Here is a 24,021-nt window from a genome sequence, read left to right as displayed (position 1 = left end):
GTCTGTTACACCATGAGCTCCATTAATTTTAGTGGAATTTTACACCTGTCCTTGTTGGCAGTCCATACAAAGATGACAGTTTTCCAGTAGATGAAGTCATTGGTGAGTCTGGAAATGACTGAAGAGGCCCACCTGAGATCTGCATATTCAACTGCAGGCATGACAAACTGTCCCAGGAAGGAGGAGTGGATCCAGGTGATGGTGGGTTGCAGCCCTTGTCCTTTGTCTCTCTTGCTTATCCACCTCTACAGTGAGGTGAGTTTGCTCAAAATGGTTGATGCCTTGTTGTACTTCATAGCACCATTAGAGATGATTCAGTGCTCAGTTCAATTCTACACCATCATAAAGCTGATGGAGCAGCGTGGAGAATCAGATTCCTTACCCAGAGTTGCTTGAGATCCTATAATACCAGGCAGTTAGTTCATCCTCCATAGATTTCTGATTATATTGCATTGGTTTCCATGCAACACTGCACAATGCTTCCTCCTTGCTTTAGCACATAAAGGACCCTGTGGCTAAAATAGCCTATGAACTCAGCAACAGTGTCAAGTGTCCATGTCTAGACACAGCATTTATAAGCTTTTTCCCACAACAATCAAGCAGCTGCTGCAGGGATAGGAAGCTGTTACTAAGGCAATTTTGTCATTGCTAGCTCTCTCATACAGCAATCCTGTTATCTCATTAGAGAATTACTTCTCCACAGGTCAGGGCAATACAGCAACCCAGGCTGAAAAATCACTTGGTAGGTCTGATGTATTACAGAGGATGGTGGGTAGGACTTTGGAAGTGCATGTTTGGTGTTTTACATCTGATCTTTTATTTTTTGCTGAAGCTGACAGATGAGAATACAGTGGGGGGAGTAGGGAATTGAGATTGGGGTTACTCGGTATCCTGGGAAATGGTAACAAAGGGCAATACAGTAATCATATTTACCTATTCTACAGGAAGGAAAGGGCTTCATAGGATATCACAGAGTTTGCTGCTGAGTGTGAGATGTATATCAAGCCATGGAGGCTTTGAATCTTCCTAGGATGCTCAGAGGATATTTTGGAGGTGAAGGCATTTTCTGAATTGTGTAATGAGAGTTCAATAGAGGTAGGACAAAAACCCATCAGAATTACAAAGACGCCAGGATCTTAAAAACTCTGTTTCTTTTCCATTTTGGTGTATTTTATTCCCATCTCTTGGGGGCTTAACCTGTAATGTTTCCTTAGCAAAAGGAGTATGCACTCACTGGCTTTTTTATCGTACAGTTGTTCTCAAGCAATGAGTTGTGCAGGATGGTCTGTTAACCTTACTTGTATATTGGGTTACTACTCACGACTGATTTTCATAAAAATAAAATAGTGCAGGACTTTATTTAGAAAATTAAGAAAGAATCACATTGGCTTTGAAAACTGAGGGGGAAAAGGCCAAATTTTGAGCTTCCCAATGTTAATGCAATTCTTCTTGAATACATCATTGGGGTTTTGTTCAAGAGGAATACACAATGGTGCTCATAGATTTTTCCATTCTTGTACTTTTTATTTTTACCCAATCGTAATATATTTACAGAAAAAAATAGCTGCTGTGTTTCATTCTTACTTTTCTCATCACTGTCAGGGATAGATCAGTCAGTGTTCCCACACAGCAAACCAGTGCAGGTGGGAAGCATTAGGGAGAGCACTCCTGCAGTGGATTTTAGGCAATCAGATTTTCTTATCCTGCTCAGGAAAAACAAAAATAAAACAGCAACAGAAAACTATGTACAGGGTCACTCTCCATACTTGATGCATCTTTGAGAATTTAAGGAGAGACAGTGCAAATTATGCTAATTAAAAGAATGAATGTAATGTCTTAGAAGGATCTCTGTAGCCTACTTCTCTCTCTGAAGTCACTAGAAGTTTCCAATTGCCTCCACGGGCAGTTGGATCTAGGCTCCATATTCCTGAATAGGGGCTTCATAGCAGGCAAAACAGAAATGTGTCCTGTTTTCCCCCCCTCCCCAAATAATCCATTCTAATGTTTTAAGTAAGACTGGGGCACAGTATTAGTTACAGGAGAAGAACTGGCCATGCTTGCAATATTCAGTAAAGCTTTGAGCTTTTTTTTTTCTTAGGGCTAGCCCAGGGCATTAAGGTTCCCAGTGACCTGGGATGTATGAAGAGTGCTGTTCCATAAAGGGTTCAGAAGCCTCTTCTCTGCACACCAGTAGAAGGTGACTGTTAGTAAACAGACTCATTTTATTTCTTCTTTCAGGAAGGCAATGCCAACATGGTCAAGTGACATCATATAGCCTTTCCAGTTCTGAATGTTTCAAAACAGGCTTCCAACATGAACAGGTAGAGTACTGGAAATTTTTCATCTGCTATTCCCTTCTTACAAATACATGCACCAGTTTTGTGGGGTTCTGAACTTCTCTTCTCAACCCTACCACTATAGGAGTTTGGAGAAGGTGCTGGCAAGGGAGGTCATGAACCTGACCCACATATCCCCCTCATTTTACATTTTTGAAGTGCTGCACAGACATGAATCAACTATTAGCTTAGAGGTGTGAAACTCATCTCTCGCTTTGAGCTGGATCTGGAGGTCTGCGCTCCACACAGGCTGGACTGAATGCAAAGTGAGTGGTGGCAATGGCTGTCAGGGGGAACATAGACATTGCTTGCCTCTTGCTGCTGGCACGTCACCGACAGGTCTATGTGCCCTTTGCTGCCCTCCCCTGCTTGTCTCACCCCTGAAATCTTGGCCCCTCTATGGGCCCCACAGGCCACTAGGGCTGCGCAAAGCTTTGGGTGCTGATTTGATTCGGAGATTTGGCCCGATTCAGTGCCCAAATCTCCAAATCTGAATCAAATCAGAGGACCAATTAAAAGGTCCGAATCTATTTGAAGCTCTCCAAATCTTTTCCAAACTGATTTGGAGAGCTTCAGAAATTCAGGCAGTCCCTGGCTGCTGCAGCAGGGAGCTGGACTCCAAGCTGGTAAGTAGGGGCTGAGGGAGAGGGGGCTGGAAGAGAGGGGAGGGGGCCATGGGGGAACCACTGCCAAGCCCCATCCCCTGCCTGCTCCTCCACCCCCCACAACCCCTGCCCACTCCCCCAGCCCCTCCACGGCTGTCCTGCCCACCCTAGCTCCAGCCTTTTAAGAAACCCTCCCCCCTCCAAAAAACCCAGGACTTACCAGCTCCTGCAGTGGCCTTGGGGCTTCAGGGGGCTTGTGCAGAGCCCCCAATGTGGTGTGGGGCAGCGGGGATCACCCCCCACACACCTGGCAGCACCCGGTGAGCCCTGGGTTTTTTGTTTTATTGGGTTTTTTTCTTAAATGTGCAGGGTGGGCGGGACAGCCATGGGAGAGCTGGGGCAGCCGGGGGGGGGTGTCGATGGGCTCATGGCAGAGTCCCCCACATAGCATAGGACCGGGGGGGGGAGCGGAGATCATCCCCTGCCAGGCAGCAGCCAGTGAGTCTGGGCTTATTTTTTCAAAGAGCTGGGAGCAGGGGCGGGTGGGGCTGAGAGAGCAGGTAGGGGATGGGGCCTGTGTGATTCAGCGATTCGGCTGAATTGATTCAGGACAGTGATTCAAATCACCGAATTGAATCTCTGTCCCCCGAATCAGGCGAATCCGAAGTGAACACTAGCCGCTCTGCACAGGCCTACAGGCCACATGATATGGTTCTTTGGACCAGTTTGACACCCCTGCACTAGCTAATAGGCAAGGAATACAACATACTGGGCACAACACAGAGCATAAGGATTACAGAACTGACAAACACCTGGGTGAAGCTTCCTAGAGGAAACAGGAACAACATGGGTCTGACCTGCAGCTTTTTCACCAAGAATGGTGACACTAAGCTGCCTATACATGTGCTTATTCATATTCTAGTTAGAACACAATTAGAACGAATTAGAATTAGAGTCTGCTCTGCATTCTAATTAAAGTGTTCCTCACTGTCATGTGAATTAAGCCCTTGTGTATTTTAAAATGGCTGCAGGGATGCTTTAACTAAACCTCACTGAATGAGCTTTAGATAAAGCATCCCATAGCCATTTTAAAATGCACAAGGGGTTAATATACGTGACAGTGAACCATTTTAATTAGAGTGGCTGTTCAGGAACCACTCTAAGTATAACACTCCCTCCCCTGCACCGCTGAGCACATGCATAGACAGCCTATACTAATACTCCTATAAAAGACATTAACATACTGACTGTACTTTGGAATGACAGAGGAATGGTTTGGTTTTAAAAATTTATCCATCTCCAAGCTGCCTCTTATTAGGAGTTTTTAGGTTTCTATGGCTTTATAATTCAAACTTTTAAATATCTGAAGTGATATTGGACTTATGCTCCTAAACATTTATTAAGTATGGTATACATATATATCCACTTCACCAGTGGGCCCCATTGTAGCCCTATGAACCATGAGTCTGAGATGGTGTCAGTCACTGCATCTCTATAGTTTCAGTAGGTATGTCCCCATATACAGAGGTATACCTTTCCAGGAGCACGAAAAGCAGCAGCACACATTTGTGCCACCACTTTGCGCCCTCGGGCATGCCCCTACACATGTGCTCTAGCATGCGGCATATTGTCCCAGGTGGGGTAGGGGAGGCTGAGGCCAGCACCTGTTCTGGCCCCAGCAGTGTTACTTGGGGTCCTGGGGGCCTGCTGTGACAGAAGCAACACTGATCTGGCTGCACAGTGCCTGGCCAGGCATGGGTCTGGACAGCCAGGCTCCATTTCTGGTAGTGCAATCTACTGCCACGTGTACTATGCTCCTTTTTGCAGTAGGGTTTTTTGTTGTTGGGTTTTGTGGGTGGTTTTTTATACCAGAACATCCTGGTATCAAATTTTGGCAGCACGTTACAAATTTGCAGTGTGACACACAGTTGCACATTCACCGCATGTGGTTTTGCAGTGCCACAAACAGGTTTGAGGTGCCACAAAACACATGTGTGCACTTGTCTGGACACACCCAATGGTTATAATTTTCATCAGCTGAGAATTGAGGCTGTCTAGTATGACAGCAGAGTCAGGCCTCTTGTGAAGCTCCTGACTACCCTGAGCTAACCCCTGGGTCTGCATCCCACATTTAAAAAAATGCAGCACACTTGGTGACATTTAATATATCACTGAGCCACAGAGCTTATACAGGCACATGAGAGAGTTTTTCTAAGACTGAGGCCACCATGCCTTCAAATGTCAGAATCCCTTTTCCTGACAGCAAGTGGGCACAGATACCTTTTTAAAAATCAAGCAGTCAAGTCATTCTTTCTCTGTTGTGTAAGATGCAGCCACAGTTGAAACAAGAAAGCCTTTTCTAGAGATGTGAAGGTTTTTACAGCCCAGCCGCTCAGCGCCATTGCAAGCACTACGGTTGTTTTGTTCCAGAGGCTTACTCACAGTTATTGCCTTTGTTCCTGAAGTGGCCTATTTGAGCAGAGAGGAAGGATTGTTCTGTAGAAGGGCAGCTATTCTGAACTTAAAATGTTTTGGAGAAAAGAGGAATCTCATTAGAGAAACGAAGGACAGAATTAGGTCACAACTTCAGGATACCAAGATTTTTCTCTGGCTTTGCTTATTGCTTTTATAGGGCAGTCTGCTGCATTTAAAATACACAGAAAGGGATAATCTGCTCACTACACTTGCTGGATCACTTTGTTAGTACAAAGGAATACATTTAAATCATGAAGAAGGTAATTTTACACATTTCTAAGGGAAGCCAAATTGCTATAAGGACAAGCCAATCGACTCAGCTGAATAATTAGCATTTATCACAGAGAGAAAACAAGCAATCAATCAAAGTCAATTAAAATATTTCTCTAAAAGCAGTTTAAATGCTCACCAAAAAAGAATTTAAAAAGCACATCATGCCAATGCTTTTATTATGCTAAGGCAGAGCAGAGAACAGCGATGAAAAGTCATGACATGCAGTAGGATCCAAGAAGGCAAATTTAAAATTGAAAAGTAAACCTAGTTCCTTTGCTCAGACAGTGCCCAGAGCCAATATATGCCTAGTGATTGCTCATGATAGAACCCTAGACTGGAATCTTTTGTACGCTGGGCTATTCAGAGCCAGTAAATGCATCCAAATTAGAAACCATTAGGTAAGTTTTCACATCAAACCCATTAGAAGTGCACTTTAGACAGAGCTCACTTTGCAAGCAGAAAGATGGGATTCTTATAAAGTGATGATAAAAAAAAAATCAGTGGATACTCATAATAGGAAATTCCCCTATTGCAGTGAATATAGTGATTATTTTTTTAGAGGCACTAAGCACCCATATCTACTCCCTTATACTGGAGCTGTATATGGGGAATAGCATTTCTGGAAATCCAGCCCACACTGGGTGATATAAAAACCCAGCAGAAAGCTTTCTTTGCAGCTGCAGTTTTAACATGTAGCCGTTACACAATCTGTATCATTTTGTATTACACAATATATCCCTTTGAAAATTGTTAAAAATTGTGGGCATTCATCATACAATCTCCAGGATAAGTCAGCATTTCCAGAATGCAGTTATAACAAAACACCCTTTCACTGTTTTCAGAGGATCAAGAGAATACATGGTAATACCTGCTACTGGGAGAGAGGAAATCTTGCAGTCGTATGATTCCATTTTAATTTATTCCCTAGTTAAATCGCTCTTCCATTTAATTCAATTCCCACCTCAGGAACCAAATAATTTGTATTAAAAATAACACAATGTCCACCCCTTTATTTTAATCAATCCTGGCTGCTTTAAGCAGGTATAAATGGATAATCTGATTACAGACTATATAGAAAGTTGACATTAATTAATGAGGAAAGGGGAAGATTTCTGAAGAAAATCAGAGACAAAGGAAAAAAAGCACAGGGAAGGCTCATGATATTAAAGGAAGTTGTATCAAAAGTTTGTGTTAGAGGCTATGATTGAAGTCACAAATGCTGCCCTTTGCTCTCCTCACTGAGATTTGGAGTTTATAGTCACATGGATAGCAGGTTTGGCCACTTATTTCAGTTATAGTGATAGGAAAAGTATTGACAGGCGGAAAGGAAGAGGAAGTTTCCCCTTAATATCAGCTCAGACCCTCAGCTGTTGCAAACTGGCATAGCTCCATTGAAGTCTGACTGAGTCAGTTCTGGTCCTAAATGCTCTATGGATTTCCAGATTATAAAAGTTTGATACAAAAAATGAAGGCTTGGCTGTGCCCTCCTTACTGAGAGCTGCAGCCCATAGTCACACAAATAACAAGTGTTTCTCTGTATGGGGAAGATATTCTTAGGCACACAGAGCAGTGCTTAGACAAAAAGTTTCACTGGGTCTGCATTTTGCCCATCATGGGTGTGGTGAGGAACATAACAAGTTTTCCATTTTTGATGTTGGACATCTTAGTTGCCCAGAGCTCCAGCACACTTAAATGAGACCAATGGGAAGTGGACCAATGGCAAAGCAACACAGGGAAGGATGAAGCAGACCTCTTCCCCAGATGTACTCTGTCTGTAAAGTAGGTTTGGAAACTTCTATTCAGCCTGGGCCAGCACATTGATGACCTTGTCAAGTGTCTTCTCGTTTTATTACAACCATCACCCTGGGAGGGAAGCTTATTTACCAATGCATTTTCATGACAGTATTGTAAGGCTGCTGTAATGTCTGAAGCCCAGCTGGTCAACAAATGGCACTGGAACAGAACAAGATTTGTAGTTTCCTAAAATCACCTTGTAATCGGCTTCCTGTGGTCAAGATGAATGGAGTCCTATAGTTTGTTAAGTAGATGGCGCTCTTCCCAACATGTCAGTACTGTACCAATACTCCAGCATGATATTAGAGATTCTGGGCTTCATTTTATCTAAGGCATGATACAGAAGCTATAGCCATTCATGGTTTTATAATAATAGTGATTAGCATAAACCTCCCAACAAATTCCAGGATAATTACTCTCTATTCCCATTGCTTTAATTGGATACTATCTTTTCCTTCAGTCTCTCTCCCTCAGCTATTGTGTAGTATAACTGGTATGGCAAAAATGGTATAATGTTTCACACTAGAAGAGACAGCCTTCTTATGAAGGAGTAATATGAAGCCAGTGTGCTTATAGTCTGTAATCTAGAGCTTTGAAACTTGCAATGGGAACTGCATAAATCTATCATCATAATATATTAAATAGGTTTGGGACTTAATATCACTATTTGTCTATGCCACAGTCCAACATACACATTTGCAATGAGATGCCCAGGGAGTGAGCGACATGACTCCCATTCATGTAAATGGGTTAGCTAAGCACCTGAAGTCTGTTTCCCCATGGCCTCCTGGTAACAATCCATTCAATAATGCTGAAGCATGTGAGCTGTCACAAAGACAGAGACATCTAGTATTAACATTCAGAAGCCAACACTTGGAAAGCAGAATGGCTGGGGTTGTTCTCTGAGGCAGAAGAGGAAAGAGACAGGAAAACATTGGCAGAGGACAGGTAAAATGCTTTCATCTCTGTCTTAGGCTTTGCTCCCACTGAAATTAGAGAGAGAGCTTCCAGTTGACTTCAGTGAGGCAGGATTGAACTTGCCTGCCTTCTAGCTGCTGTGTAAAGGTGCTGTTTTCTTTCTGAAGCAGATCTTGATAGAAATTACTGTACAATGGGCAAACTGCTATCAAAATAGGTTAGGTCTATCCACCATTGGTGGAGACGCATGGTTTTAGAGGAACTAGCTCAAAACTATGTTTAGGCAGTTATTGGGGAAGATGAGGGGGACCCGGGACTATGGCATAGGTCACGCAGCTTCTCTTTCCAGCTCTGCCACTGGCTTGCTGGGTGGCCATGTTATTACACCACTGCCTTAGTTTCTCCATCTGTAGCATGGGGATATTGATATTGCCCCTCATTTCCAAAATGCTTCTAAATTTGCTGATGAAAGGCTCTGTATGCAAGTCAGGCATTGATAGTACTTGGCTAGAACTTTAGGAAGTACATATAATAATTACGTTTGATTTTGAACTGTTGTGTAAGTGGAAAAAGCCCAGTTAAGCTCGAGGGGACAATGAATTGTAGTGAGTACATGTCTTCTGGAGAGGTAAGGCATCAACGGCACCCAAGAAGCAGTATTGGTATCAGTGTTCCTTATGGGTGATTTGCAGCAGGATCAGTCAGCTAGTGAAATCTGCTTGGGACTAATTTAAAACAGGAGGTTTGTAGGGCATTCCTAGGGACTTAAGCAATCCAGAGCAGAAGGGAGCAAAACAGCTAATGAAATGTAACACTGGAGGAGAAATGTACTATAGTTAGCCATGTTAGTCTGAAATCAGGCAGAAGGCAGGGTAGATATGGACTTTATAGATTGAAGTGGGCTTATGGATGGCACCACACTCAGCCAGGAGGCAAAGGTACAAACCAAGCAATTAAAAATATTACAAGATTTGTTGGGAATGAGAACACTTATCTAATGTCTTCCTTTCAGTTTTGGTCATCTCCGCCTGGCAAGATACAGACTGAAAAGGTCCAGGCACAGGCAATGAAAAAAGAAGGTCTGCATACAAGTGTGCATGAGAGAGAGTGAGACAGAGAAAGAGACAAAGAGAGGGGAGGAGAGAAGCTGTGGCCTTCCAGGCAGTAAACTCAAAGGGATATACTTCTTGCAGCAAAGAGATCAGGGGCTGGGGTGATGTGGGTGCTAAGGCATACAGCTGAGTCTAGGGGTCACAAGTTTGAGGCCATACTAGAAGTACTCACGGGGTAGCGATGTCAGATTCCAACAAGTCTGCAAATTATGTTAAATACCTTGTTACACAATGACATGAAAAAAGAAAGCAAACAAAGAGACAAATCTTTAAGATTCATTGCTGCCCAAGGTCAGACAGACAAGCTGTGGGGCTGGATTTTTAAAAACAGTGGATGATTATGACAACCAGCATTTATAGTTATTACCAATAAAAATCATTGCCTACCAAGAGGTACCGTATCATAGCATCTAATATCCCACAAGTATTTCTTGTTCTGTGTGTAGGGATATACTGCAGGGTCTTTGACACAGTGTTAAACATTGACTCTTTAGCAGTCATAAGTGACAGATACTGATACACAAACTGGAGCAATGATAAGGGAGAAAGTAAATCCTATGCTTTTAAGAATAATTTACTGAAAGCTGGGAAGGAGACTTATTGCCTCTATGAATATAAACATTGTACATAGTAGCTGGATAAATTATGAAGGCATATATTGGCTATTACTGGAAGCAGGATATTTGTCCATCTACAGCAGTAATGTGATTGAGCATTACAATACTTTTGTAAGGGACTAGGACACTTTTATTGATTCAGGCCTCAAAACCTAATTTTCTTTAGAAGAGCACTTGTTTCCCTTCCCTGCTTTGAAGGTAGATTGTTACAGTCCAGTCTTCTCAGCTGTAAGGCTTTGGTTAATCTTCATATGCTGTATGGAGGCTGGAAAGTTCCTCTAGGGCAGCAGAATTCACAGGTAAAACATGCAGTGTTACAAAAACTCAGATGTGTTATTGGAACTGTAACTGAGTGAAAATTCCTTTTTAAAAACTGCTTTTCCCTACCTCATCCTTTATGGAGGATTAGATTTATGCTGGACTAGCTGTGTTCATGAGTTTCTCCTCTAGATGGAAGCATAATGCTACTCTTAGTAGAAAAGTTTTGTTCTTGCGCTGAAAGATATTAAACCTGCAAAGCAACCAAATCAAAATACCTTGGATCATTGTCACACAATAAAAACGTAGGGACAAGACAATCTGGCATCATTGCAAGTCCTGACTGCAACAAAATATTATGCAGTATTAACTTGGGTTATGTCATTAATTAAGACTGGACAAAGCAGGCTGATTGCATTAGTGGTAGCATCCTATTTGTTCCTTGAAACAAAGGATTGATACTAAGTCTGATTTTTCTGGCATTGGAAGGGGTGGGCTGCAAGAACCTAGCCACAGTAAATTGCCCCATTACAGCTGTATAGTATGGTTTCAAATGCAGCAATGATTCCAGTGTATTTGCTATGACTATTAATTATTTTTGGTTTCCTCTTCTATTCCATGCCCTGATTCTGCAGCAGTACTGATGTAACAAAAGACCCTTTGTAACAGCAGCAAAAAAAATGCTGCGGCTGGTTTCATATTGTTCAGGGGACACTGACAGAGAAAGCTCAAAGCTATGTAATTTTTTATGTGTATTGATATAATGCTTACAAACCTGAAATATTGCTACCACTTGGTGTTTAAAGCAGGCATGCCACAAATTAGCCCTACACTGTCCCTCAGTGCCACTTCAATCCCTTTGCTCTGCCCAGTCTGCTGCTTTGCTTCTTTTCCTGCCCTGTGCTCCCTGCCCAATCTGCTGTTGTTTCCTGTTCTCAGCCTTATCTGCCACTGTGCTGCCTGTCCCCTCTCTGATCTGCTATGTGACACGCACATAAGCTGCTTATGCCATGTATGGCATGTACCACAGGTTGGCCATCCCTAGTTTAAAGTGCCCCTATGCAGTTCTCTTGATGCAACTAAAACAGTTTCATCCCAAGAGAACAGAAACTGCTGAGTGCATATTTTTAGGGTGTTAGATCAGTCTATCTCATTCCAGTCAAGAGGAGAGAGAGATCTAGTTCCCAGGGATCCAAGTAGGATTTGAATTCAGGCCTTGAGAGAAGAAGGACCAGCTTTGTGATATCATGTCTCAATTTTTAAACCACTCAGATGGCAACAGGTTATAAGTGAACTTCATGGCTAGGTACAGACGGTCAAAAAGTCCGGAGGCTGAATCGATTTAGTCTTTGCAGGGTGGTCTAAACTGCACAGATTAAATTGAAGCAGAAGTGAACAGACATTTATTTACCAATGATTCAGGAAATGCAGCTGCCTGCCTGCAGTGACTCAAGTGAGAAGCTGGGGGTGGTAGAGCACAGCTCTCTAGCTGTGTGTTCACTTCCTCTTCCTGCTGCCACTGAGACCTCTGGGATTTGCAGTCCAAAATCACAATACCAGGATTCTGCAGCATTGCTCATCACTTCCTCTTCCTGTTTTCAGGGGCCTCTGGGATTTGTAGTCCACAGTTGCAGCCAGCAGTAAGTTTGAGCAGGGGAAGGGGTGTTTAACCCCCCCTTCCCTGGCCCCAGACTCCAGCCGGGGTTTGCCCGGGAAGTCAGTTCCCACCCCCCCCAGACTGGGCTCCATCCCCAGCCAGGTTTGCCTGCCCCACCGCTTTGTCAGCTAGCACTCACTGCTCCAGCTAGGGAGCAGAGGAGTGGGGCCAGCCCTACTCTCTGGAGCAGACAGCACAGCCCAGCCCAGCCCAGGGCTGAAAAGCATACTGGGATGCTGGGGGGCTGTAATTTAACTTGAACCAGGAAGGGGTGTGGGACAGAAGTTTCATAAACTGGTCTGACCCAAATCAGTTAAGTCTGATATGACATGCAACCAGGCTTATCTTATACCAGTTTTAGCCATTTTGAAACTGGTTTGTGTGTACTGAGCTTCTGTTCTGTTACAGGTTTAAACCAGTTTCTGATCACTTAAACTGGTTTATGTGTAACTTCTGTCCCTAGCCCATAAGTTTTGAAGGTATCACCTAAAGTCAGGATGCTCATCCTTCTGCTGAAGAAAGTGGTGGACTTTCCATCTCTTGATGTCTACAGGTCAAGATGGGTTGCCTTTTGGAGGACACACTTTATCTGAACACAAATGATGAATTCAATACTGGGGTACTAGGGTGGAAGTCTATAGCCTCAGACAAGAAGATCAAATGGCCTCTTCTGGCTTTAAAATCTATAAATAAATCTAGGAATATTTCAGAGCCTTATTGACTTTAACGGGTGAAAAACTAATTGAATTTACTTATCTGTTTTCCAATCCTGTGTTCCGCATTGTGATATCCAAGCACTTTGTATTTTGCAGAAGCCAAAAGCATAGTGTAAGAAAGGCAAATACAGTTTTTGAGGGAATGCAGGACTTAAACACTTCCTTGTTATGTTCAGTGGACTGAGTGAGTTTCAGTGACAGACGTTTTTCCAACAAGGACAATTGCTCCATTCACAACTGCTCATCTTTCTGGGTATGTAAAGCAGTAAAAGTTGGGCATAGTCTACATCTGAAACTACATCATTGACAAGAATGTAGCAGCTCTACATGCTATGACTGGAATTCAGTGTCTTGCTTCTCATGCATGTTGGACAATTAATAGCAGGCCAGGTCCTGGTGACTGTTTGCCCCTGTACAAATAATTGCTACATAACATATGTGAAATATGAAAGATGCAGCATGTGGTGCTAAAGCATACACTTACCTGCTAGAGCCAGGACACAGGTCAGCCTGGGCACTGTTAAAGAATTCTGCACATGGTATTTTCCATCAGCTGGAAATAAGTTCAGGAAGAGACTAGTCACCAGTGCTACTCTGATACTATTAGGTCCCCAACACCTACCTGTGAGTGGAAGTGCAGACACTAGCTTACACCTGTTGCCGTTCACTGCAGTGCTCTAATGAGGCACTCTGAGCTGTTCTTGTGGGGATGTCACTGTTCTTTTAATCCCTTGCACTACCATTGTCAAGCACAGGGCATCACTAGGCTGGATTAAATTAACCATTAAGGTTCTTCTGCATTCAGGAAAGGCTGCTAGTAACTGAAGCTTCCTATATCTTGTGTGCAACTTCAGGTCAGTGCCTAGAGCAAGCTAACAAGCCTCACACCGCTGGGGGATGATTCAGATGGTCGGTAGCAGCAAATAACTGAGCAAATAGGAGGCCTAACTGACTTTCTCTGAAGCTTTAGAGCATTTTAGAAGACAGACTGGTGGCCTGGAAGGTCCCAAATATTCAGTGGTACAGTCCTTTGAGGAACACTGAGGCTGGGTTCTAGCCATAGATGTTGTACCAGTTTATTTGCAGCTTTTTTTAAGTCGGTGAAAAACCTTGAGTGGAAACACTTACATTAGTTTAAACCTGGCTCCACTCAATGCAGCTCTAATTACTATACGGCCACAAGCTGACCTGATAAAGCCAGATTTGGACTGAGAGTTAGTGTGTTCTTGTAAGGGTTTGCAGTGTCTTAACTAAATTGGTTTTTAAATAGATTTTAGTAATCTGATGCAATTACTGTGCATTGACAAGGCCTGAGACTTTTCTTAGCTGTTGCTTTCCTTAAGTGGTTTACTATGATTTCCACTGACACACTTTATAAATCCTACCCACCAGTTTTTTTTGTTTTGCTCAGTCCATGGCAGTTTGTTAAAGAGAGCAGGGATTACTCCAGCATTGCCAAAATGCCTTCTTTCAGTTTGTTAAACATGTTACATATTTACTGACACCTATGGAGTCCCGGTTAGCTTGGTGGTTTTGAAGAGGCGGAGGACAATAGCTTAGAATTCAGGCTGCTGCTTTGGAAAGGGTTTTGAAGAAGGCTCTGCATGTTAAATGTGAATAGTGCATCACAAAAAGTAACATTTGGTGATCCAGTTTTGATCACAGTTGTGATTTAGCATAACCTCATTAAAGTCAGTGGAGTTACACCTGTATAAAGCCAGCATAAGAGAAGAATCAAGCCCTGAGGGTTTAAAAACAGAGTATTTTGCAAATGGTGCTGTTCTCATGCAGAACCACAGAATGACTCCAAATGTTCAGTGTCATCTGTTCTGTACTAATAAATTAGCATCTGCAGCTCCTATTGTTGGCTATCAAATCTTTCTACAAAAACAGGGCTGCTTTATCTCACTGTTATTGAAACACATCTCCATGATCATAGACAACATATATTATCCCATCTGTTTTTGAACGGACCCTCCAACTAGCTGTATGCTTCAAGGTAATGGATCTGATGAGATGTGAATTCTGTGGCAGATGAATGCCTTGAAGCCACCCCACTTTTTCACACTGAATAAAATAAATATCACCAAAACCATTTTATTCCTTCACAGCAGGTCATTTAATCCCTGTCCACATTAGGGAACTTGCTAACATTGGCTCAGCTCCACTAACAAGAATGGAAGCCCTAGTGTAGCCATGCTGCCATTACCATTTTAGGTCATGTGTCCTGTCACTTTTCTTAGAGTAAGTCTGATTGACAACAGCTGCCATTGGCCAATTGCATGTTGGGGGTCCCATCCCTGATAAGGCTGTTGGGGGTCAATTATGTTTATCAACTGTGGGAACCTGCTAGAAAATATCCTTACTGTAGACAAGGGGTGGGCAAAATATGGCCCATAGCCTGCATCTGGCCCAATTGATTCCATCCAGCCTGGTGTGCGCCACCTGGAGCCTGGGGAGGGAGGGCTGTGCCCCACAGCACTCTTTTCTGCCACAGCTGGGACTGGGCCAGGACGTACAGTGCATGGACTCCTCCACCCCCCCGCATCCATTCCCTCCCCTCCCCACCTGGCTGCTGGGCCTGTACAGGATTGGGCAGGATGCAGTGCGCGCCAAGTAGCTGTCCTGTCTGCCACAATGAGTTGTAATGCTGCTAAGCAGGGAGCACGTACCAGCTGTGGGAGGAGTTTGGCCTGGAGCACCTGTCCCCAATTTTCCTGGTGTGGTGCAGCAGCAGCTCATTGCAGCAGGGAGCCAGGATGTCTACTCAGCATGCTGCATTATACCCCATCCCGTGAGGACCTGGCTGTCAATGCCCGCGGTGCCAGGGACTGCACAGTGTGGGGCAGCTGAGTGTGGGGATGGGGTGGGGTGGAGGAGTCTGTGCGCTGTGTGGCCCAGCTCGGCCCAGTCCAACCCTGGCTGTGGCAGAATGGAGTGATGCAGGGTGCAGCCCGCCATCCTCAGGCTCTCAGTGGCAGCTGGTGGGTCCGATAAGGATCAATTGGCATCTCTGTAGCTGCCCCTCTGGCTCTCAACAGCTCACCAAAACTTATTAAGTGGCCCTTCAGCCCAAATAACTGCCCACCCCACTACAGACAGTATTTTTCACTCCAGACACTCAAGGGTGCACAAACACAGGACTCAGAAGCCTACCAGGTGGCAGTTGAATCCATTTCTGAGCCCCAAGAAGCAGGTTTCCTTCCAAGGCAGAACTGAATTGCATTAAAGAGGAGTAAAAGGGAGTTCTGGACCTGAATTAATGTGCAATATGGATTTTCTTTGCTTCAGTGTTGGAGTTGGAGCATACTGGTGAAAGAGGACAAGGAACCCTTAGGTAGAAAGGCTATGAAAACTGAATTATCTGCTTAAGTACAGTATATCTGATGTTACTGAGGAAAGTGGGAGATATTAACCATTCCATCTGCTTTGTTAATGCAGTGCACATTACTGTAGAACATTCAGCTCTCCTTTTAGCACACATTTTTCTGCAATTTTCATGATTCGCTGACATGCCATGGTCAGACATGTTTCTGGTGTTATTCATTTCAGTATAAATCCCTGGGGCTGGAAAACCAAAAAAAGAAAAAAAAATATAGGTAGATAAATAAAATGACCACATTTGACTTTCAGTGTAATAAAACTAGTTTATTTACACAGTAACATGAATGCCACAGAGTACACAGCAAAGTACCACAGCAAACCAGAGTGTAACGGCCCCCTGATCGCAAAGGAAGGCTGGGAGTTTATATATCTATATATATATATTTTAATATAAAAATGTGTAAATATAGATATGAAGCACCAGATAAAGCAATGGTATAAGGAATCCCAAACACAAGTTACCCAGGACAATGGAGTTGAAGTTAAAAATATCCCTTATCTGAGGGATTATAAAGAAACCCCATTTATAAAAGATAATCAGTTTTCCAATTTCAAAATAAAATAACCCCTTTTTATTAAAAATGGAAGTGTTCTTGCACTTAAATGCTAAGTATAATTAAGGTCTAAAAGAAACAAAAAAGATTTTGGCTGCAAAACTTCCTGAAACCAACAAATCAAAGGATTCAGGACAAGAAGTTGGAAATAGTTTTCATGAAGAGACATCACTTGTTTTATGAAACTGGTATGTTAAAATTTAAGTAAACTTATAGTATATATTAAATATACTATATATAAATTATACATACTCAACAAAAAGGGGGCAAAATATAATTTTAACGTGTAGAATATTTCATACATGAATATATATTTCTTCCATATAAAAACAATTCCAACCTCTTCTAATTCCCTGAAACCTTCCTTCCTGGAATTTAAAACAAAAAGATGGATTCTCGCAGCTTGAAGTACAGGACAAGTTCTTCAGAGTGGCAAAATGCTTACATACAGGTAAGCTAAGCATTTCATGCTCCACTGCCAGTTCCCCCTGATTCAGAAAGCTTTCTGCAGACAACGTGGCCTCTAACGAGACGTTGAAGGAGTGGCAAACACCCATGCAAGAAGGCTTATCGCACATTGTTTAAATTCATTAAGAAATCTCCCAACCACCAAGGTGTTTTTTTATATTACGTCTATTCAAAACAGAAGCCTTTAAATATTGCAGCGAAGTGAATAACAGAATCTAGGCAAACGTCTCCTACAAATTCTTCATAACACAAAAGTGATCAGGAGGAGGGGTTCAAAGGCCTCTTTCTGCTCAGGTGGGTTGGGGTTTTGTTTGTTGGTTTGTTTTTAGAGTTGAAGACGCCTCCCAGCAAGTCTGCACAGTGTTTTGTTCTTTTTTTTTTTTTTTTTTTTTTGGACAAAAGCATTTTTCATTGAAAACTGTCTGGGTGACCACATGGGAATGTTTTGGGGCACAGTATTGATTACTGAAGCATTCAAGGTTCTGTGCTGCGTTTCTTTGGTGTTTGCCTACTCCATAACTAAAATCTTATTAATACAAAAAATCTCTCTCTGTTTCATATGAGGGAGAGAGGGCCCTCAAATTCTAGTCCACTAACACTAGCATAGATGGATTATACCACAGAATGAGATCCTTTTGACTGGAGGTCCGTGCATGTACTTTGGGATTTCAGAAATCTTACCTCCCCTAGAGCCATGTAACATTGATGGTCCAGCCTTGCAGGGAAATAATACCCATTTACTACCTCTGTGGGGCAATAAGCTCAATCTTTATCAATTCAGTGAAGAAAGTGCATTAAAGGCCTTGCAAGGTGTTACTCTCAAAGGCAAGACTCCTATCAGCTTTAGAGAGAACAGGACTTGGTCTCTATTTTAAAATAGAAAAAATAATTATCTTTCTTTAGCCATCATGCCAAATAGGGAAAACAGCCATAAGACATTTTTAGTTCAGCAACAAATACACATTTTGCAGTTCACGGCTATGGACCTAGAATGAGGCATCTTTGCAACCTCCCCTCTGACTGCAGACATGAGTTAGATTAATTTAAACAATATATTCTCCCCTCTAACCTACTGAAATTTCCCTGCACTACAATGTTCATTTCTTTCTGTTGCTGGCAGGTGGTGAGGTAAAGTCTAGGTTGAAGAGTGGTGAGATAGTGTAAACACTATCTTCACTCTGGACTGCAGGATGGGATTTCTGGCACCACAGTATTCCAAGCCAAACTTCAATTACTTACTTTTTAAGGTTCACTGCATGGCTGAAGGTTTTAAAAAAGGCTTATCTCTATTTTCTGCCATCACAGAAATGATAGAATAAAATGTTGGATATGCTAGTTTCTGAAGCATTCCGTGCACACATTTATATGGGTTGTTGCCTGTAGGCTCTGGCTAAATAGTATGTTTACCTGGATCTTACAGAGGTTTAAAAAACAGATTAACTTTTTCCTCTTTTTTTCCAGAGAAACACATAACAAAGTCAACCTCCATTAAATATGGACTGTTTTCCAAAACTACGCCATCAGTGGTGTGCCCATGCCACCAGTGTTAAGACAGGTCCTCTGCTGTACATAAAAGGAGCTGCACACCTTCCACATATTCTATTCTTCCCTATTTAGGTTCTTCATCTTCCAAAGTTGGAGTGTCTGCAGTAGATTGTCAAAGCAATAGACCTCTTGAATTTTAGTATATTAGGCCTAGACCAAGTGACAGCTCACCTGTTATTTCTTGCCCAGTGCTTGGCCTCAATTTCAAATGTGAAAAATCCACAAAGATTTGCTGTCATCTGGCATTATGAACCACTTCAAAAGAACCTCTTCCTGTAACTGAGTCCCCAGTAAAAATTATTTTCACTAAACTGACTCAGCATCACATGAAGCGCACCATCTCCTTTATTCTGTTAGAAATCTTTTCTTTCTTTATGTGGGTAGGATTATTTATAGGGCTTTTAGCAGGTGGAAAGAGATTCCCTCGACCTGTTCCTCCCTATTCCAATTCTTTGACAAGGCACTATATGCTGTGAATCCAATCACTGATTTAGATTGTCTCCTCTCTAAAACATTAGAGAGGTTTTTAGTGGCTCTAATAGTTTCAGAAACCACTCACTCAAATTCTTTTCCAGACTTGTATTTGATTTTCCAGGTCTTATTTTGCACTGGAAAAATCTATACAGTTTATGTTAAAAAATAGTCAATGGTAGCTTTTAGTAATAGAAAAATATATATTTACAATCAATACTGCTATCTTGGACTTGCAGCTTTTCTCAGTTATGGAGCTCAGTTGAAAGAGCTCTGTTTAAAAACCAAATGCTGTACCTGTGCAAGTCCATGTGCATATATGCATGGTCAGGGGTTTAATTCCTGATACATGGAGAATCCCAATGACAAAGCAAAAGGGGTGGGGGATTTCTCTCTCTCAATTTTTTAAATATGCTGGAGGCTCCCTGGGGTTTGTTTACAATCATTTTCAAATATACATTCTCAAGTACTTCAGTGGTGCATCCACAGCCAGGATTGTGGAGCCACCACATACAGTTATAATCTTCCAAGAAGTCTGCAGAGGCAGCCCCAGGGTTCCCCAAGGAAGCTCTGGAGAGTTGGTGTTTGCCTTCCTTGACCATTATTTCATTTTTCAAAGAAAAAAAGTAAAAATCACACTGATATTACAAATGACTAAAGTTTACCCATTGCTACATAAGAAAGAGATTGGTAGTGAACATTTATCCATGCTTGATTATACTGCAGAACTAAAATGAGTACTGGTTTGAAGTCATCACAAGAAATAGAAACTGAAATAAGATATCTAAAGAACAAAGACATACAAAGGCTTCAGACCAGCTGCATTAAATATGCAGGGTTGCAAAACATTCAATATTTAACTTTGCATGTGCATTTTGACATGAAAGTGACATTTGAGAACACGTGTCCATGTATACAAAAAATATACCAGATGGCCTAAAGGAATGTGCCTACTGCAGTGGTCAGTTGTCCATGAGCTGCTCAGACAGCATGTATTTGTTGGGTGAGAAATTACGTGCATAAAGGAGCTGTTAAAAAAAAAAAAGAACGGAAACAAAACCAGACCTCACAAAACTAGAAGCAGTGCCCTGTCCTTAAGATTAAAGGGTTGGTGACTGCTGGTTAGGTAGCAGGTTGCTTTTCAATGACCTGTCATGCTCAGCACAGTTAAGCCATTGGGCCTTATGTATCCTGTGTCCACATGAAGCTGAGCTGCATCTAACATTTGTGCAATCTCTGCAAATGCTTTTTTCTTCACATCTATTCAACATTAGTGTCAAAGCCTCTCTTCCATGCAAGGAACTGGGGCTTTAGTGCACTACATTCCCCCCCCCTGCCCCCCCCCGCCCAACTCCCAATGCTGCCTCCCCACCCCAACTCTTTGCACTTTTTTTTAAAGTGATCCATATCACATTAAAATACATGACTTTTGTCTTTGCCTGATCCCTCTCTGATACAGGTGAATCAAACAAAAGGATATTTAATCAGTTTAAAAACATTTAAAAAGTCACAAAACATTCTCTACGCTACTGCACAATCAATGTAGGTTCCACAAACTACTGGGCTTGGCTCTGGCCGATGCCAGAAGAAAACGATGCAGAAAAGGTCACCCCCTTCAAATGTATGGTGCACATACAGGGCGAGTTTCTCTGCCCTCATGTCAGTAGGCCTGTTTGTTCTGTTTCCATGCATCTGTTCCAAGCATGCAAATGCTGTAAAAAGTGGCTATTTGTTTTCAAGGCTGAAGTGAACTGGTTTCTCACAGTTTTCATCAATTAAAAATGAAATATCAATCCATAGGAACAGCACATGTATTGCTGCGTGTTTATGTGCCAGGAAAGTAAGGAAGGGTTTGCAGGTCTAGCATTAGATAAAGTCTGGTATGTAACGTAAACACTGTAATGTACAGCTTTTAAAAATACATACAAGAATTGCACATATATCCATAGGAGAGAAGCACAGGCTCAAAACTAGGGCTGTCTGCTTTCCACCACCCAGATCATAATAATCAGTATGACTTTTATCCCTGGCCACAAAACATGTTCTTCAGAGCTATTTATAAGACTGTTCTGAGCCTAGCAATACTGAGCAAAGGGACCATCTCTACAACTGTAGCAGTCCCATAGGAAAAGGCCACTAATCAGAAGAGGAAGCCAGTGGCTGCTTTTCACCTATAAATGCTTTAAAGGATGGAAGCTTTTTTAAATCTGTCACCTTAATACCCAGTAACTTCTTCTCACACTAAAACTGTATCTGCTCTGGTCTCAGAGCGATCTTGACAGCCATTCCATTTTTAGGGTGCATGGTAAACACTGGTTACTAATAGGAGATATGCAGCCAAACACTGCTATGGGGAACCTGTTACCTGTACCTGCCAAACTTTAGAGCTTTTGCAGTAATTAAGTAGCAGTATTTTGCCCCTATCCTTTTCAGCCCCAGAGAATTGCATATGCAATAAAACTGTCTCCATGTGGCCTGTTAGCTACACACAGACAAGCTCTAAACAATTCAATCTCCTGCCAACAGACCAGCACTGCCAGTTTCAGTCCTGCTTTGCAATATGCCGCAAGTGGCTAACAAATGCAAATAAAACACAGAAAAGGAGGCAGATGCTAATTCCATCCCTGATGCAGAGCAGCCACAGAAGGAGGGTTGGTTATGTCAGTTCTGTCCATTTCAAGCCCATGGTTTAGTGCTTTCTATGACAAGAGGGACGTTTCAGTTTTCCTCGTTATGTCGTTCTGCTCATTTAACACTGTTGTGTCTATGAGATGGTTACAATCCACAACAATCAGGTCGTGGGTAGGGGTAGAAAGAGGGGGGAAAAAAATCATTCTATCTGTTTCTCAATTGAGCTATTCTAGGCTGATGATCATGGGCTGATTAAGGGAGGATCCTTGGAATCTGGGATCCATGGTTAGAAGGGATATGGACAGGGAACAAATCTGAGGCCAAGAAGAAGACAACCACAAATGAATGCTGCCCATTGACCACCAGCTCGGATCAGTAGGACTACGTCACTTGGGAACAAAATGAGACTCCAGAGTGGATTAAGGCAAGGACCCATTTGGATGAGAACACTGGGCAGAGTAATCCCTTCTAGTTGTGGAGGACTAAACTGGGGGGAACAGCCTTTTACTGGAGATGGAAAAGGAACAATATTTTTTTTTCAGTGAGGGCTTCTACATATGGGTGGATGATTTGATTTCCTTTTTTTATTAACCTGTCTCTGCTGGGGATAATAAATTACCACTGTTATTCACTGCAAATGCTACATTCAGAAAAGGCAGAGCCAACCCAAATGGGAAGGGGAACTCATGTTACTGTATAGTAAAATAAAAATAGTGGTCTCTTTATTAAGTTTCTCTCTTTCCTTTTTCAGTCTGCTGAAACATTAACCCAAGCCAGGAAGCATCTAATCTTTATACAACTGTAGAGCCTATGATTAAGCATGGCTAGGCCTCGGAATAGAACGATGTCTCCATCATTTGGATAACAGGAGACAGGATTTCCAGTTAGAACCTGTTTGCTCAGGGTTGCCAGCTTTGAGAACTAGTCCATTTTTTTTCTGTTTTATCACTGGTGCAAAGTGTAAGCCCTGGGATGAGGTGGATGGGGCAGAATGGAAGAAGGATTATGGGGTGCTTAAGGAAAAGCAACAGCTTGTACAAACTAATGTTTCTGCATGATTTTTACGATGTGGCTGAGTGAGTCTGTAGTGGCAAATGCCAGATATTGACAACAAAGCCAGTCTTCAAGGCTGACACTACAGTCCTTGTCCAAGGATTTCTCTGCAAACTTGATCATAAGCAGCGTCCGTTTGATGTCCAGCCAGTTCTGTAGCACAGCATCTCTCCGCGCTGGGCTGGAAGGTGAACTGAGAGTGTGGAACAAATCCTCCCGTGGACCCCACAGTAAGCACTGAAGGACTCCCTTGGCATCAGAAATAAGGATCCTCTCTGAAGGATTGGGGTTCAGTAGGCAGCTGGCAAGTTGCTGAAGCCCTTGGGAATACAGGGAACGGCAAGGGATCTTGGGGAGGTCAGCACGGGTGTACTCCTTCTCCTTCAGCTCTGGATTCTCATCAAATGGGTTGGATAAGTGCAGCATTTCATAGATGAGGATGCCAGTCTGAAACTCATCACACTTCTTGTACTGTGTAGCAGTGATGATCTCTGGAGCCAGGCGGGACTGATCCCGTAAGACCTCTGGATCCACCATGTGACTCTTCTGTTTGGCCTGTGAGAAATTGCTCACTATTAGTCTGGCTGGGCAAGCAGCATTGGGATTGGGCTCTGCAGACTCACAGTTAAAAAGGCCACCTGCCGGCCTGGAGTGCACCAGCAGCAGGTTCTCCAAGCGCAGATCACAGTGTGTGATATGATAGGGTTTTAGGTGCTCCAGGCCTGAACACAGCTGTAGAAGCAGTAGGCATACCTGCCTCTCATAGAAGTCTGGACTATTTGCATGGCGGGCTGTGGACTCTTGCACAAAGTCAGCCACTGTGAGGTATGGAACCTCCCGGGTGATGACCACCACACGGCTACGTTGCTTGCTGATAGTCCCCTGGCTGCCTGAGCTGTCTTTCTGTGAAGCCTCTCCACTGGAGGGGGGCTCTCTGTTCTTTTGTGCAGATTCTTCCTCCTCATCCTGTTCTTCCTCCTCTGCCTCAGGTGCATTGGGATCCTCCCATGGAAGGAGGCGAACAGGTACATCAGCTAAGAAATGGCCACAGTCCTGTTGGATGTTGAAGTTAATAGCCAGAATCTGTCGGATAGCCAAGCTGTGGTAATACTGCTGGGATTCTTTAGCTTTGCTTTTACAAATCTGCAGCAGGG

The 24,021-nt window shown here is 42.8% G+C and overlaps 1 protein-coding gene and 1 long non-coding RNA gene across 5 annotated transcripts in view; one reads left to right on the top strand and one right to left on the bottom strand.

Annotated features, from left to right (window-relative positions):
- Positions 1 to 361: 361 nt before the first annotated feature.
- On the top strand, positions 362 to 12,146 carry LOC132243991 (uncharacterized). Its single transcript, XR_009455607.1, has 3 exons — positions 362 to 1,053; positions 2,239 to 2,321; positions 9,414 to 12,146. It is a non-coding gene; the product is annotated as an uncharacterized LOC132243991 (long non-coding RNA).
- A 4,242-nt stretch (positions 12,147 to 16,388) lies between these two features.
- The window catches only part of PEAK1 (pseudopodium enriched atypical kinase 1), a 199,584-nt gene continuing 191,951 nt past the window's right edge, over positions 16,389 to 24,021 (bottom strand). For all 4 annotated transcript variants that reach the window (XM_059714751.1, XM_059714753.1, XM_059714752.1 and 1 more), the window contains one exon: positions 16,389 to 24,010. In XM_059714751.1, the coding sequence (XP_059570734.1) occupies positions 22,856 to 24,010 (1,155 nt within the window). In that variant the 3' untranslated portion in view covers positions 16,389 to 22,855. The remainder of the gene's footprint in view (positions 24,011 to 24,021) is intronic.

This window comes from Alligator mississippiensis, chromosome 11 (assembly GCF_030867095.1).
Source record: "Alligator mississippiensis isolate rAllMis1 chromosome 11, rAllMis1, whole genome shotgun sequence".
In the NCBI taxonomy this organism is placed as follows: domain Eukaryota; kingdom Metazoa; phylum Chordata; order Crocodylia; family Alligatoridae; genus Alligator; species Alligator mississippiensis.
The sequence above is the reverse complement of the archived record's forward strand: the minus strand, read 5'-3'. Positions and strand labels throughout refer to the sequence as shown.